This window comes from Pelodiscus sinensis, chromosome 4 (genome assembly GCF_052426305.1).
Source record: "Pelodiscus sinensis isolate ZL-2025 chromosome 4, ASM5242630v1, whole genome shotgun sequence".
In the NCBI taxonomy this organism is placed as follows: Eukaryota; Metazoa; Chordata; order Testudines; family Trionychidae; genus Pelodiscus; species Pelodiscus sinensis.
This window is the reverse complement of record NC_143055.1, coordinates 131,714,725-131,732,022: the sequence shown is the minus strand read 5'-3', so window position 1 is coordinate 131,732,022 and position 17,298 is coordinate 131,714,725. Positions and strand designations below refer to the sequence as shown.

The following is a 17,298-nucleotide window of genomic DNA, read 5'->3' as shown; positions in this document are numbered from 1 at the left end:
AGGACCAATGGAGCAGAATCATGAAAGTGTGATACAGAGAACAGCAAAAGCTAAAGAGCAGGACTTTTCCCTCTGGAGGAGCCGCTTTAGGGACAGATGGATCCTGCTAAGTTCCCACTCACTGATATAAGAGGGAACTGAAAGATTGGGGCCACGCTGCCCTATATACCCATGGGTGCAGAGACAAGAGGACATGCAGGGCGCAGGGAGGTTCCAGACCTACAGGCATGAGGCACAACTGCACCAGTCATAAGATCCACACTGAGGATATCAATTCTCTGATTTATCATTGCACATCCCTCTTGCCCCATCTCCTACCTAACAATATTCCAGAGACAAAATTACAAGCATAAAATGAAACATAGCTCCACAAAGGGCATTTACAGAGCACTGATACAGAAGTGATAAATTAGCAATACAGTATGCATATATGAATTGCTTATCATGGCCACAATCAGATGTTATAACAGTGCTGAGGACATTAGGACATTTAAGCAAAGATTAAATAAAGATCAAAGAATGGGTTCACAGGAGAGACTCAGAGCTAAACAATGCAGTGTGGGGATAATACAGTACCTGTGAATGCTTCCAGACATCTATGCCAGCATTCTCCAGTTCCTGGGTGCAGTTTGAGCTGATCATTGAATCAAAAGTCCTTAGCACCTGCATGAAAACACATACAATCCATCAATAGTACATGTAATTTACTATGTTCCCATCTGAATGCGACTTTCAAGTACATCTCTCATGTGCACCTATTCTTTTCTCGTCCTTTTGCAATCAAACCGAAGTTATGGACTGTGTTAGAGCAGAGGTCTCCCGCCTTTTTAAGCACAAGATCACTTTCTGAATTTACGTGAAATCCAGGATCTACCTCAAACCCAAATACCCTTGCCCTCCCTCCTTCGTGCATCTTCTCACTCCAACCTCCCATCCTCCCTCCCTTTCACCAGGCAGGGGCAGAGGGTTGGGATACAGGCTCCGGTCTTGGGCTAAGGGATTTGGAGTGTGAGGGGACTCTGAGCTGAGCCTGGGGCAGGGAGTTGGGGTGCAGGAGGGGGTTCAGGGTACAGGCTCTGTAAGGGAGTTTGAGTCTGGGGGGGATCAGGGCTAGGTCAGGGGCTTGGGTGTAGAGAGGGGTACATGACTGGGGCAGGGGTTTGGAGCTGGCTCCAGCTGGACACTGCTTATCACAGGTGGCTCCTGGGTGGTGGTGTAGAGGGCTTGGGTACTTCAAGCAACTTGAGTGCAGGTTGCTCACTGGGATAGTCTTATTGCAGGAAATGCAAAGAAACGTTGGCACTGGCAATCAACCAAACCCTTCAAATGGGACAAAAGAACCCTAAATACTGATAACCATAATAACTAGGGCAGTTGATTAATTGCATCAAAAAAGGAAAATCAACCTTCTGCTGGTGGTACTTGACTCATATGATAAAAACAAACATGCATCAGTCTGCACTGCTTTGAGTTGTTACCCAGCAGAACCAGTCATCAGCATGAATGCATGTCCTTTGGAATAGTGGTTAAAGCATGAAGGAATGTGAATCTTTAGCACCGTTTGGCATGTAAATATCTTGCAACGTTGGCTACAACAGTGTCATGTGGACACCTCTTCTCGCTTTCAGATAACATTGTAAACAAGAAGAGGGCATTATTATCTCTTGCAAACGTAAACAAACTTGTCTGAGTGATTGGCTGAACAAGAGGTATGACTGAGTGGCCCTGTTGTGCATAATTCTACATCAGTAAGAACTGATTAATTAAACTTTTTAAAGAAGCCCTCTACTGAGATGAAGCAAAGGTGTCATCCCAAACATGCACTGCTAATGAGATTCTCTGTCTACGGGTGTCTTTCCAGGAGAGAGCCTTGTTCACTGTGGGTATATCCACACTTGACTTTTCTCCCAAAGTTTCAACTGTGTTAGAAGAGAGAGAGCCCACAACAGGATGATGATGCCTGTGCATGTCACAGCCCTGTGCCCCTGCAAGGCAGCAGAACAGCATTGGTTCTACCAGCTCTAGGCCTTTGGCAGTTACAGAGATTAGGAAACTTGGCCAACAGCAAATACCTTTGTCCTGTACCTTTATAATATTCACTCCATCTCTTAAAAGCTAGGGAATTAAATACAATTCTCCCTCTTCTGTTGTGGTTCAAACGCTGACAATGCACATCTCCTGACCATTTCAAAAAACTCTCCAGCAAACACAGGGAAGAACAGATTCGACATTGTTGTTTAAGTAAAGGAGATTAAAAAAGTCTAGGTTTTTGTCCATGTTTTTTCTTATTTAGAGCACAAATGCAATGCTTAGAAATCCTTTACAAGTGACCTTTAAGATACCTACAACAGTAATAAGTGCAGACAAAATATTAGGGTTTTTTTCTGTTCTTCTCTGTCTAGCTCAGTATTACATTTTAGATCAGAAAATACAGAACATGCTACATGGCCCATTTATTACTGGGACAAATTAAATTTTTGTAGATCATGATACTGAGATTTTTTTAACTATGCAATCTAAATGTTGCTTTACAATTTATTGTATATTACTAAAGTCAAATAAACTTCTCTAAATTAATGTGATCAGCCCCAGCAAACAGCAGATTGTCCTGTCTTGCGATTTCATTTGGCTCAGAGGCCTAAAATGCTTTTAGCCAATTAGGCACAGAAAGCATCAATGATATTTTCAGTTGGCACAGAGATCACTAGAGACTGAAACAATATTATGCATTATGATCTAGTGTACCTTGTCATAACGTATCAGTAAGGATGTCTTTGAACCCAGCGTGGAAAGGATTCCAGCTATCTCCACAGCAATGTATCCAGCACCAACAATAACACTGTGCCTGAGGAAAACCAGCAAGATCACACATGCAAAATCAGAGATAATGGAAAAGACCTTTGGCACAGGGATTAGTTGGGATCGGTCCTGCCTTGGGCAGGGGCTGGACTTGATGACCTCCTGAGGTCTCTTCCAGCTCTATAATTCTATGATTCTAACAAAAGGAGATGCTGTCTCCTATAATCCAGGCACAATTTCATGCCACAGTTCTATATTGAGGTTCTTTCCCATGATCACAGGCTACATATGTTGTAAATCTAGTTTATTAAACTACATGCTACAAGAAACCCAACTCATATGATGAGTTGTCTTATATTTCTGTTTTAATGGGGTACTGATAATTACTATACCAGTTGTTTTTGGCTCACTTATGAAAAGCTAAAGGAAAGGCACAGACATCACTACACAGAACAGAATGCCATGGCCTGGCTGGAGTCTCCAATTTCCTATCTTTCCCTCATGAGAATGAATCAGGGCTTGTCTAGCCATACTGGAGGATCAACGCTCCAGCAAGTGATCTTCCAGAGTTCAATTTAGCAAGTCTACGTGACCTGCTAAATCGAATGCTGAGGGCACCCCTGTCGACCATGGTACTCCTCACCATCACGGCTTGCTGCAGGTGGAGGACTTCTCCAGCCTCATGTGATGGGGCCAGGAACTGGTAGCCTCATGTGTGTGGGGAGACTGGCAGCCCCACACCAGGCTGCGTGCCGGCAGCCTCGCAGGCTGGGGGCTTCTCCAGCTGGGCTAAAATGGTCCCTATTGGGATCCTGCTTAACTGGCTAACTGATTAACTGAAAGGGACTGAGAGGTCATCACGTCCAGTCCCCTGCACTCAAGGCAGGACCAAGCACCACCTAGATCAACCCTGACAGGTGTCTGTCTAACCTGCTCTTAAATATCTCCAGTGATGGAGATTCCACAACCTCCCTGGGCAATTTATTCCAGTGTTTAACCACCCTGACAGTTAGGAAGTTTTTCCTAATGTCCAACTTAAACCTCCCTTGCTGCAATTTAAGCCCATTGCTTCTTGTCCTGTCCTCAAAAGCAAAGGAGAAAACTTTTTCTCCCTTTCCTTGTAACACCTTTATAACATAACTAGAAGACTTAGCTGGCATTGCCCCGGTCCTTCAGGGCAGGGGACACAGCGTGGGCACCAAGAGTGTCTCCCCAGAAGGGGCCCCCCTCCCACTTATCCCGGTCAGGTGGCAGGCAAGATGGTGAGGCCCGTCCCCAGCTGGTCAGTCTCTTGGCGTAGCTGCCAGCAGTTGTCAGTACAGTATAGCTCTCCCCTGCACTCCCTGCCCCTAGTGGTAACTGTGAGTTCAGCATCCCTCTGAACAACCCCTCCCTTTCCATGTTTATTCCCCCATTTCCTATTTTCCTGGCACAATCAAACCCTGACCTTGCTTTAAGTTAGGAGAAGAGGAAGCTGCCTACCAAATTTGGTGGCCCTTATCATTTAGGAGAAGTTCTTGAACAGAATCTCAGACTTAGGGATGTAAAATCCTGTTTAATTGGTTAACAAATTGTTTAACTGGTTAATCAATTAAAGGGGGTGGGCTGGTGGAAGTGGGAAAGAAATCACTTCAGCCCAACTGGAGCAGTGCCCCCATCCCGCTGCTGGGCTGGAACAGCCCCCACCCCCTGGTGCGGAGAGAAGCTCTGGTGGGCCCAGGTATCCTGGTCGGAGCAGCCCCAGGCTGTGGGGTGCCCGGGCCTGCCACAGGCAGCAGCCCCCACTGGTTAACCTTAAACTGGTAAGCCTCATCCGTTAAGGGTGAAGTTTACCCGTTAAACAGTCACATCCCTAAGACAGATGCACATTTCTAAAATACACATAGACTAGGGGCTGAGCCCTCTGCTTCCTTATGTTTGCCTACCCCCTCTCTCTGGCCGCTTTCACTTCGCTGAAAGAGCCTGTTGACACTGCTGACACTCATAACACGATGATGTCATTCTGTTGCCCAGCAGGAAATACTTTTTTATACAGATAACAGCTTTCTAGCACCTATCTAACACCTCATCTGATGTCAGAACTGAGCAGACACCATGTGTTTCAGTCTTTTTTTCCATTAGTGCACTCTTGTTAGGAACCTGTTTTGTTTAAACACAAATTTCCCCAAGAAGGAAAACCTGTAACTCCGTAAACTACTCTGTGTAAAAGAGTTCTTAGAGTTTCAACAACTCATCTCATTGAGTAACAAAACAAGCAGCATTCCCCCAGGAATAAAAAATATGAAAAACAAGAAGCATCAGATAGTCATATGCTGTCCTAACACAATTACTTACCAAAAAAAAAAACCCCAAAACAAAAAAAGCCTACCCCAAAACCTCCCACTGGTCATGCATTTTCATAAACTCAAGCTAATGAATCAAAATCACCACTGTCCCGCCCCTTGTATAGTCATTTATCCAAACACAGAGGGGTTGTGAATAGCCACCTTCCTGATCAGGCTGCATTTTATACCCATTTTACACTGGAATAAGTTACTGTACAAGGGGCAAGGTACAGAAAATTAAGTACTCTGTGCTTTGCTTTCGGCAGCATGCTGAGAGCTGCCTAGGATGACTGATTTTACTATTGTTGGTTTGCTTACTTGGGCAATTCTTCAAGTTCAAAGAACCCATCACTGGTGATTCCCAAGCTGGCACCTGCAAGGTAAAGCACAATTTCACACAAAGCAGTAAAAATCCTCTGCTTTTTCTAGCAGCTTTTGTGCATTTCAACACAACATTGCTTAGTTTGGATTTATATTTCTTCTTGTTAGTTATTATTAGCTTGTATACACAAACCAATCCCAAGCATACAAACATTTGACTTGTTTTTAAAGCTTATTTTCCCACTTCAAAAGTAGATGTGAAAGGGCACTTGTTACTTTGCAAAACTGAGTCTAGGATTGAAAGAAAGCATTGGACGCGGAGGAACTGCCCAGACACCAGTTTGCCCACAGAGAATATGTCTAAAAAGCCACATCCCTAAAGCTATACACATTTAATTTGCATTTACATTTTCACTCTCCAATTCAACCACTCCACAAAAAGTCAGCTCAACTCCACTCACTCCACCTCAAATCCAATCAATTCTGCAACCTCTACTCCCTCAAAATTTCCAATCAATGGTACAGGCTTGTCTTCGCTAGTAAACAAGTGTAATTTACCAAGGTAGCTCGCACATCAAAACCACTCCTATGCTCAGGGCCGGTCCTAACTAATTGATGCAAAAAAAAAAAAAAAAAAGGGTTGGAGAGTAACCAGGGAAACCTGGAGGGAAGATTTGGGAGGTCGGGCAGAAATGCAGTCATGCAGTCAGGCTCGGGGGGAGCCCCTCCACGGCTTTGCAAAGCCTCGGGGGAAGCCGGCGGCGGGGTAGCCGGGTTGGTCCCGCTGTGCCAAGGGTCGATGCTACCGGACCAACTCGGCAGCACTCCAGCTGCTCTGCCCCAGGCGTCTCCGATTCAGCAGCTGCTGGTCAGTTTCAGCAGCGGCTGAATCAGGGACGCCTGGAGCACAGCGGACTATATGAAGGAGGGGCTATGAGGGGTTTAGGGTGGTATTCCCGCCCCCCCCTTCCGATAGTCCAGCATATTTGATAATCCAGCACCCCCTGGGTCCCAAAGGTGCCGGATTATCAGAAGTTTACTGTAAATTCAGGCCCAGTCCATGGCCTCTCCACCAAATGAGTAGGGTGGAAGGCTCTGCAGAAGGAGTGTCCTACTCAGGATCCAATTTTTCTATCAAGCAGGACAAAAAAAACCTTTAGCTGTCAGACCTTTCTATATCATAAACAGGCACATGCGCTCTCTCTGCCACTATGTGCATTGCCTGTTCAGTTTAGAACAGTGTCTCTCACTTACACAGCCACAACAAACTAGAACACTTTCTATACAAAATGCAAAGTGAAAAAAGCCTCAGGTAGCAAAGTTCAACATTCATGCTACCAAATGCGGCTTCTGTGCTGACCTGCAATGTTGCATCAGTTCCTTCCTGTTTTGTGATTAGACACTTCCGCTTTTATTGAAAATTCCTTAAGAAGACTGAGGTGTGGAAGATCCTCCATTCAGTGACATACAAATGGAGCATTGGCCAATATGCAAGAGACAGGGAACAGCAGAATGCTGAGAACAAGCGTGCTTTTTAAAATTACATTCTATATGGACCACTGAGGACCAGAGAGGCTAAAGTCCACTGGAGCTACTGCTTACATTGGAAAAACAGCAAATCCTGTTTTAACTCAAATGAAATCTGTTCCTACAGGAGTACTTGCATACCATGATGTAGATTCCATTATTCAAAGACTTACCAGGGATTTCACTGTCCTGGGGCACTGATGGTCGCCCACCTGTAGCAATCAGGATGTGGGGAGCAGTGTATTTTTTACCATTGACCTCTAATGTAGGCTCGGGTTCAGTTGTAAAAGATGCCTGGCCATGAATGGTTTCTATGTGAGCCTACAAAACATACATTTTAGATTGTACTGTCAGTCTATAAATCACAGAACCAGACGCTAGAAAAAGAATGAACCTTTCCTAATTATTAAAGCAGAAGACAAAATTATCAGTGCAGAAAAGCAGTAAGCTAGCTCTTTGATTTTGCATTTCAATTTCTGAAAAGAGTTCCCCAACGGCCTACATTATCAAAAGTGACTGATGATTTTGGGTGCCCACTTGGAAAAGTGATCAGGAACCACTCTTTAAAAAGTGTCTGGTGCAAAGGCCAGTCTGCAAAATTGCTCTGGAACTTGAACTCTACTAAGATCCCATTGAATTCAATTTTCCAATCAGAGACTGATGTTGACTTTCTGGTTTTTATGATGTGACCCAGACAGATGAGTGAGTGCAGTGTGACAAAGACATGACAAAGGACTTTTTCTCTGGACCTGCCCCTTAGTAGGCAATCTTCTGGAGGTATGCCATCACCAATACCACACATTTGGTAAACATCTGGGGATGGAAGAGAGACCAAAAGGAAAGGACATGTACTGAAAATGATGGTTAGCAATGACAAGCCAAAGAAATCTTCTGTGCCTTGACAGGTCCATCTTATGTAGCCAGGGGAAGCTATGGCCACAAGGCGCGAGCACCACCCCTCTACAGATACTTCTAAGCAAAATTATCTGGGTTCAGTGCATTGGGTGAGCATAAACACTTAAGCAGACGCTGCATCTAACTCACAGAAGTGTGTGCATCATCCTGTTATAAAGACTGGGGGAACAGGAAGAAAAAATGGCTTTCACTGTTTCATGAAGTGGGAATCACTCTTATAACTAAAGAAAAGCGTTTTGACACAGGAGAAGGGTTTTTATAACTACTGGAAAAGGAACCTGCACTGACTAAAGATTAAAAAAACAAACAAAAAAGCCAAACACACTTAGAAAGCTTTCCATGGGTTCTGGGAAAATATGACAATTTACAGGGGCATAGAAGAGGAGCTATAATTTTAAATTTGTTACTTATACATGAACCAAAATTTACCAACCTTGTTCAAGTTATTTTGATAGATCTCGTTCAAGCGGCTCACGTAAGCATCACGTTTTTCTTTAATCACTCTGCAATAACATGAGTCACTGTCACTATTCAAGCTCTCTCCTCACAGCTAATAAGAACAAATAGCCAAAAAGGGGGGGGGGGGGGAAGGGAGGTAACTTTAAAATCCCATCTCATTAGATCTGCAAACACATAATGGTATTGGATAAAATCAATGACAACTCTGCGGGGGTGGAGAAGGTGACAAGGCAGGGGAATTCAGGGGCATGGAGCATATGAAACAAACCACTATAGAGCTTGTGATGTCATTAGTGACAAGAGATTTTCTTGACCCAGAGCTTGCTTGCTTGCTGAGTCCCCATTCTGTTTGGCACTGGCAGTGCTAGCTACAAGGGACATGGAACCAAGCTGCAAGCAAGCCTTGTTTCTCTCCCGGGGAACATAGCACACTAAGTAGACATGGGCACCGGAAGCAATGAGAGAACTGCTTACAGGTAAAGAGAATACAATATTTACATAAAATTTAGTGTGGTTTGAAAGGATAAATGTAAACAAGATTTTGCTACCTTGAACACTGAATCTTAGACTTACCGCCAATCAAACTTCACGTCAGATGTTTTAAAGCCATAATCAGCATGATCGTGGATGAATTCAAAGTGGACAGCTGTGTTCCACATCACCTGCCACAGAGATAAAGAGAATAGTAAATCAGCACAGCATGAATGAAAACAAGCATCAAAGGTGTCTAGTAAGTCAAGATGGATTAGATGAAACTAGTCAGTTCCATACATCACTATTTTAAATAAGCATTGCTTTATAAATGAGGTGATGTTGAATCCTGCAGGCCCTAAAGCAGTGCAGCAGGAAGCTCCTAAAGGCTGTGTGTATGAGGCTGGCAGTCTGCTCTGCTCCTTGCACTAAGGATGTGAATGTTCAAGCAGTTAACTGGTAAGCCTCAGCCTTAACGGGTGAAGCTTACCAGGAGGCTAACCGGTGGGGGCTGGAGCTTGCTACAAGCAGGTGGCTGCTCCAGTGAGGGGAGACGGGAAGATGGGGCTGGAGCAGCCCCCTGCCCATCCACCTCTTTAATCCATTAACTGGTTAAACAACACGTTTAACTGGTTAATCAATTAAACAAGATTTTACATCCCTACCTTGCATTAGTTACTGTGACCATATTTTCTGAACCAAAAATAGGGACATATAGTCACGTCCCAAAATCCTTTAGCCATGCTCCCAACCCCCTTTAGCCATGCCCACCTGCCATCAGAAGTCCCACCCCTGGGGTAGTACTTCCAAGGTTGAGATGGGTACATGACCAGAAGTAAAGGATGCAGCTCAGAACAGAGAAAACAATCATTTAATTGGTCACTTGTGTCACCTGGCAGGATATCAAGTTCAAGAACTTTCACATTAACTCTAGTACTTTCATGAAAATATCTTACTAAGATAGAAACAACTTTTTGATCTTTGTGGTCAGATGAATCTACCACAACTGTGAGACACGAAGTTTTGCCCAATTCCTGTTGCAAAATCTTTTGAGCTTCTGGAGCAAGAACATTTTTTCCAATTGCTTCACTTTTTGTTCATGTTGATGAAAATTTAGGTTCAAACAATGAAGAATTAGCTTAGAAGAGAAATCTAAGAACCTGAAACTGTGATTGTGATTTTACAGTATGATATGCAATTACTGCTTCTTTTGCCACAAGATCCATTTTAACAGAATCATCTTTTATAATACATTTCTTTATTGAAGCACTGGAAGCTACAGAGCAGACAGCTAACTGATGTTTCTGTAATTGACTATGTGCAGTGATGTCAGATTTCCCTCCATAAGCAATGTTTATCTCACTACTACATTGGATGCAAAATGTTGTATGGATTGTCACATTTCTTTAAAAAAGGATAGTCCTTTTGCAAAATCTCTGTAAAAGTGTACATTCTTTTCCTACTCTTTGCATTCATTTTGACACTAAAATAAAGTTTTACAATTACATTATTGGGCTGTGCTTCCCACATCTCCCTTGCTGCTATGCTTGACAATTCCCCTCTCCAGTCCTCCCCAAAACCCCAACCTTCTCTTATGTGGTCCCCAACTGAAACACCTCACTCCCCTGGTGCTCCAGCCCCAGCATGAGGGGAGGGGCAGGGAGGACTGAGGTTCAAGGCCTCAGCCCAGATTAACTTTTTTGGGATGGTTAGTGGATTTTGTGGGTCCCCCCAGTCTCTGGGTTGCCACCAAGAATGAGGGGCCCCATGTGTAGGACAGGGCTGCCAGTAAGTGGGATAGGGATGGGGGGTGCAGAAACTGGGTAGGAGGGGGTGAAGGTGCAGTCTGCCCAAGAAGGAGGTGCATGAGCAAGGGAGGGTGCAGGAGTGAACTGGGAGTGTGGGGTCTCAGTGGAGGGTGTATGTGAGGGGGGTGGAGGTGTGGGGTCTCAGCAGGATGGTGAGTGAGCAGGCTGGGTGTGCGGCAAGAGACTATCTAGAGCAGTGGTCTCCAAATTTTTTACACCAAAAAATCACTTTTTAAATATCAGGGCAAGCCAAGATCTACCCCACCACTTCTCCAAGGCCCCATCCCTTCCTTGAGGCCCAGCCCTCTCCATTCCCCTCCTCTCCATCACTTGCTATCCCCAACCCTTACTCACTCCCACAGGGTTGAGATAGGAGGTGCAGGCTCTGGGGTGGGAATGAGGGATTTGGGTGTGGGAAGGGGTGAGAGGTACAAGCTCTGGAAGGGAATCTGGGTGCAGGAGGAGGTGGAGAAGGGGCTGCTAACTCAGGGAGGGAGCTCCAGGCTGTAGAGTGTAGGGGTCAGGTGGAAGGTTAGTATGCTGAGCAAGCCACAGGCTTGTGGAGGTTGGGATGCAGGAGTTTGGGCTGGGATGTATGAGGGGCTCAAGGGCAGGGGGGTCGGGAGTATGATGGGCTCAGGGTTGGGGTGTGTGGGAGGTGCAGGAGTGTTATGATGCTTTGGCCATATAGGGGCTTGGCCCCAATTGGGGGGTTGTTGGCCAGGCTTCATTTTTAAATAAAATATTATGTCCAACACAAAATGTTTCAGCATCGTCTTTATGTATGGGAGGGACAGGGAATGTGTTTTGGGTCAGGGGTCACTGACCCACAGAAAAATCAGTCAGGGACCAGACAAGTGAGATGCAAAAGAACAACCCCTCCAAAACTCCCCAAGCCTAACCGATGTGGCCCCAACTGAGACACCTCACTCCCCTGGCACCGCACCCCCGTCGGGAAGGAGGGTAGGTAGGACTGAGGTTCAAGGCCTCAGGCCAGTTTAACTCTTCTGGGTTCCAGGGTTAATGAATTTTGAGAGTCCCTTTACACTCTGAGATGGGGCCAGAAATGAGGGATCCAGTGTACGAACAGGGCTGCCAGTGAGTGGGATGGGAGAGCAGAATCTGGGTGGAAAGTAGGATACAGGAACAAGCTGGGGACAAGTGTCTGGCCAGGAGGGAGGGGGCAGGAGCAGGGTGCTGGTGGGGGTCTGGCCAGGAGGTGGGGCAAGGTGCTAGTGGGGGTCTGGCCACAGGAGAGGGGGAAGGGTGCTGACGGGAGGTCTGGCCAGGGGAGAGAGGGCAGGAGCAGCTTGGCCAGTACCTGGGAGTCTCAGCTGATGCCATTCCACGCAGCTCTGCTTTTTAAATCTAAGATGACCCATGTGGCTCTTTTTAGGTTTAAAATGCAGAGTGGCAGCACAGCAGGTGCTGGAGCTGGTAATCAGCTGATTCCCTGTCTGGCAGCCACTCTACCCTTTAAACTTAGCAAGAGCCACACTGGTCCTTTAGATTTAAAAGGCAGAGCTGCATAGGCGAGCACCAGCTGAGCTGGGAATCAGATGATCCTGGATTGTGCAGAGCGCTGGCTCTGTCTCAAGTCTAAGAATTAGCGTGGCTCTTACTCAATTTTAAGACACCCTCTGGTGAGGCTCTGCCTTTTAAATCTAAGATGACCAGCATGATCCCCTGGAAGGGGGAGGGGAAAGGGAAACAGAAACAGCAGCATGCAGCCAATTCTAGCTGTGCTGCTATTTCCGGGACATTTTCAATGTTTTAAAGGGCACTGGGACAGAAGATTAAAATTTGGGACTGTCCTGGATTTTCCAGGTTGTATGGTCAGTGTAATTATAGTCCATCCTTTGTGCGCTCAGATAGACAATCTAATCCACAAAGATTTGGAGGGGATTAGGGAAAAGGAACATCATATCTAAGGCTCTACTTAATTTGCAATATTGCGACTCCTGCAATACAGGATTAGACTTCCACTTCAATTTGACAGTGAGAGCATCTTCCCTCAGGCCTGGGCAGCCAACAGCAGAAGCCTCTACTATCAACCCTTTGAAAAAAATACAGCAAGTAGTGCCGTTACTTTTCCACAAATTTCCATGACTTGTCTGCAACTCAGTTGCAATTTTTTGACAATCATCTCACAATTCAAATAAAACCTTACTCACATCTGTAGCATTTTCAGTGTATGATAGTGTATAGAAAAGTGGCCTTCCTTTTTTGTGTGTATCTCTACTTTTCTTCACACACTTGAAATAGTAACATAGGAAAACATTCAACCCAAAAGGTATAAACTTAACTCTAAGCAGTGCATTGGGCTTTTGAAGTCCAGCCCAATCTGTTCATATGCTTTTTGAAGAGCTGCTCACTTTGATGATAGCTTTGGTCATCTCTTTAAAATGACAGTCTGGTTTGAATCAATCATTCACAAAATGCTTTTGTGAAACTGACTACGGAAAATATTAACACAATAAATTCTGCTCATAGATACCCTGGTGTCACTAATAGGTCTGCATCTCTGGGGTCAAGTGTACAATTTTTCCTTTAGATATTTATTTTGCTTAAAAACAGTCCAACCAGTCTATTCTGCCTGAGGCAAAAAAGCAAAGCAAGGAATGTAAAGTATTTTTGCAAGTGCCCCTCACTGCAGCTACACCCTGTTAAGTTTATCTACGGTCCCAGCAACATCTGCGTTGTCAAGAATCGGATACAGACACATTCATTTCAACACAACAACAATATAAAAAGATAAATACCTACCTTTTTCGGTACACATCCAACATTCACCTAAGAGAGAAGAATAGTACGTTTACATGTGTTCTTATGATAATAAAAGCAATACTTAGAAAATGGCAAGTCCAATAACAGAAGTTTCCCAAAATGGATGCCAATTCTGCACCTTTCTCCCACCCCCAACAAAGCATAAACGTCAAAGTCATTTTGAGTTGGGCAGAGACACATTTATGCCTGACACTTTAGAGATTCCAATCCAATAGGGTTAACTCAGCCCTTCACCCTAAGGTAGGTTAAAAACTTGTACAGTGCCCATTTAAAGCTGTTGTCTTTCAATAGATTCTTATCAGGATTTCCTGTCTGATCAAAGTGGACAGTAAAAATTGCATAGCACTTTTTATAAAGGAGTGAGGATACAGCTCAGTGTCTTCAGCTAATTCTCTCCCCATTGCTGTGTAACTGTTGAGGAAATGGCCATGTGATCAGAGCAAAAAACTAGAAGTCAGCTTTGTGTATTCTCAATGAACCCCCTTTACAGCCCAGTTTTTCCAACTGTTTAAAGATTTGTTATGCTAATATTGCTCCAACGCCTTTCAAATGACAGGGTCAGCATCTACGGATTCACAACCCTGTGCCCTTGTCTTCAATATGCATGTGCTTCAATGTCAGTGAACCCACAAACATGTCTTCAGGGTGGTAAGCAGTGGTACACACTGCGATATACCCAGGTCACAGCATGACAGTGTGAAACTACAAGATTCCACCTTGAGACAATGGCAAAATGCCAAACATCACTGGGATGAACTCACAGGGCAAAAAGGAGGAAGAGTTGCCCCACATCAAGATACTTACCACACAGACCTGCTTAAACCAATCAATCACCATGAAGCAGATTTATGCAATATTCTTTTGCTCATTCCTCAAAGTTGTAGTATTTCCTGTTTTAACTAGCTAGCAAGTTACAAAGTTCACCCTGATCTTATTTTGGGGAGTGGCAGAGGTATAGGAAATCTAGGAGCTCATAGTAGATTCAATTAGAATTTCTCCTTCCAGTTAGTGTCCCTATAAAACAAATTCATTCACCTTTTCCATGAAAAGTTTTCTGCCTAAAGATCTTAACCAAAACTTTGCAGCCTTCTTTCTGTCAATAGGCAAGCAAGAACACAAACAATGCACAGATCCACCTCATCATTTCCAGCCTGATTCTGGCCTGCATATTTATACCTGCCCGTGGAAATTTCCACTACATGCATCTGACAAAGTGGGTCTTTGCCCACGAAAGCTTATGCTCCAACACTTCAGTTAGTCTATAAGGTGCCACAGGACTCCTCGCCGCTTTTGCAGATTCAGACTAACACGGCTACCCCTCTGATACATAATGCACAGATCCACCACCTTGTATGTCTGAAGGAAAAGTACTTCAAACACTTTTTCAAGAGAACTTGAAAACAGAAGTGTAATACAAATGCTTTCAGTTGCACCAAAACACAGCTCTGTACTCTGCTATATTCTCTTCATCATTACTCTTTGCTTTTGTAAACATAAGTAATACAGGTTTTGTAGATTATCATTTTATCTGAAAAACACAAATCCTCTATTTTATCTACAGTCAAGCACTGTTTCAGCTGGTATGTCCTAGCTACACCAATTACTACAGTGAACAATCTGGCTCTGCAAATAAGAAATAAACTGATATTAGCTACAGTAGTATTGTTTTAAAACCAATTTCTGGAGACACCTGAGTTTGTTAACATGCCACTGAAGTTACTCTGGCTTTCACAAACTGTATCATGATCACATTCTGTGTAAAAAGCTCCATATTAACTACTAGATTCTGTTCTTAGAAATATCAGCAACTCTCACAAATATATGCTGATTTTACAAGATATGTTAAGATGGGTCTCTCAGAGACAGAGAGAAAAAAAATCAGAGCTTTTTTTTCCCCCTCAAAAATCCTACATCACCTAAGTGGGGCAGCAGAGCAGAGAACGCCTGCTGGCCCAGAGATCTACCCTAGGATTACTCATATTAGAGCCCTCACCCTCACCTCCCCAAGTCTAGAAGCATCTGTCCACATACCCCACCCCACACCCTCCAGTCACACACACACACCCCACCCCTAACTACATCCATCCACACACACCTCTGCCCCTCCTCTACCTTCACTCCTCCCTCCCATCCATCCATCCACACCCCCCCGCCCCCTCACCCCCTCCCATCACCCCCCCGCCCCCTCACCCCCTCCCATTCACACCCCCCTGCCCCCTCACCCCCTCCCATCCACACAACCCCTGCCCCCTCACCCCCTCCCATCCAGACCCCCCTGCCCCCTGCCCCCTCACCCCCTCCCATCCACACAACCCCTGCCCCCTCACCCCCCTCCCATCCAGACCCCCCTGCCCCCTGACCCCCTCCCATCCACACAACCTCTGCCCCCTCACCCCCTCCCATCCACACCCCCCAGCCCCCTCACCCCCTCCCATCCACACACACACCCTGTCCCCTCACCCCCTCCCATCCACACACCCCCTGCCTCCTCACCCCCTCCCATCCACACCCCCTCTGCCCCCTCACCCCCTCCCATCCACACCCCCCGCCCTCTCACCCCCTCCCATCCACACAACCCCTGCCCCCTCACCCCCCTCCCATTCACACCCCCCCGCCCCCTCACCCCCCTCCCATTCACACCCCTCACCCCCTCCCATCCACACACACGGCTTCCCCTCACCCCCTCCCATCCACACACCCCCTGCCTCCTCCTCACATCCACACACACCCCTGCCCCCTAACCCACCTCCCATCCACACATACACACACCCCTGGCTTCCCCTCCCCCCACGCACACCCTCTGCCCCCACCCTCCCACGCACACACACACACCCCCCACCCCCTCCCATCCACACACACACACACACACACACCCGGCTTCCCCTCACCCCCTCCCGGCCCCCCCGCGCACTCACGCAGGTGCCTCCCAGGCGCTGACGCTCCACCACGGCCACGCGGGCCCCCAGCTCCGCCGCGCGCCGCGCGCTCGCCAGCCCGCCCGAGCCGCCGCCCAGCACCAGGTAGTCGAACGCAGCGGCCATGGCTCGCGGCGGCAGGGAACGGAGTGCGGGCATCGGGCGCTGCCGCGAGCCAGGGGGCGGGGCTGCTGAGTCACGCTGACTGAGGGCGGTCGCGGTCAGGGGCGGGGCTCTGAAGCGCTGCCTGCTTCTCCCGCGCCTCCTCGAGCTGGGCCCATGGGGGTCTGTTCAGCTTCCCCGCGGAGACAGGGCATCCTCTTCCCTCTGGCCCAGGAGGTGGGGGGTGTCAGTGTGCTGGGGAGGGAGACTGTCTTTGTCCTTTCGCATTTTCCATTCATATGGGTCAGCCTCAAATGGGCTTGTTAACGAGCCACGCAGTCTGTTCAGACTGCTGGAGGGCATCCAGGCACCTCAGTCACTTCCTTTACCATGACAGCGAACAGTCCTGTTTCTCCAGCTCAGTAGCAATATAAAATGTAGGGGGAACTGAGGCATATATAGGATTCATACACATATTACAAATTCTCACTTGAGTACAGGGAGATTTGCCATTTAGCTCCACAGGGGGCAGGGAGGGAATTTCACACGGTGGGACTGCATTTGGTAATATTTTCATTAAGCATGATCTGATGCCACAGTGCCTTAGAAGAAACCAATGGGCAGGTATTCCCTTTGTATCCTCTGAACAGTCCACAAGGGAAGGATGAATAAGAGAATTGTACACTAGATGCTTCTGAAAGTTCATGCTGCAAACACTTTGATTCTACTAGTGAAGATGACACTAGGGAAGCTTAACTTTATGATTTCCAAATGCAAGAACATGGTTGGATGATTCCTCTCTTCTATGGTACCACCTAATGCAGGGTTCTCAACCACACTTAACTTCCCATGACCAGAGAGAAAGATGAT

General features: G+C 46.2%; 1 protein-coding gene across 2 annotated transcripts in view; it reads right to left on the bottom strand.

Moving 5' to 3' along the window:
* The window catches only part of GSR (glutathione-disulfide reductase), a 28,303-nt gene extending 11,782 nt beyond the window's left edge, over window positions 1–16,521 (bottom strand). Inside the window, exons 1-8 of one of the 2 annotated variants that reach the window (XM_075929297.2) lie at window positions 16,327–16,521; window positions 13,391–13,417; window positions 8,919–9,007; window positions 8,320–8,389; window positions 7,145–7,292; window positions 5,442–5,496; window positions 2,746–2,845; window positions 577–663 (exon numbers count right to left, since the gene is read on the bottom strand). In XM_075929297.2, the coding sequence (XP_075785412.2) occupies window positions 577–663; window positions 2,746–2,845; window positions 5,442–5,496; window positions 7,145–7,292; window positions 8,320–8,389; window positions 8,919–9,007; window positions 13,391–13,417; window positions 16,327–16,485 (735 nt within the window). In that variant the 5' untranslated portion in view covers window positions 16,486–16,521. Of the gene's footprint in view, window positions 1–576; window positions 664–2,745; window positions 2,846–5,441; window positions 5,497–7,144; window positions 7,293–8,319; window positions 8,390–8,918; window positions 9,008–13,390; window positions 13,418–14,215; window positions 14,235–16,326 lie in introns of those variants that run through there. The other variant, XM_006125372.5, reaches the window with a different exon arrangement.
* Window positions 16,522–17,298: the final 777 nt, after the last annotated feature.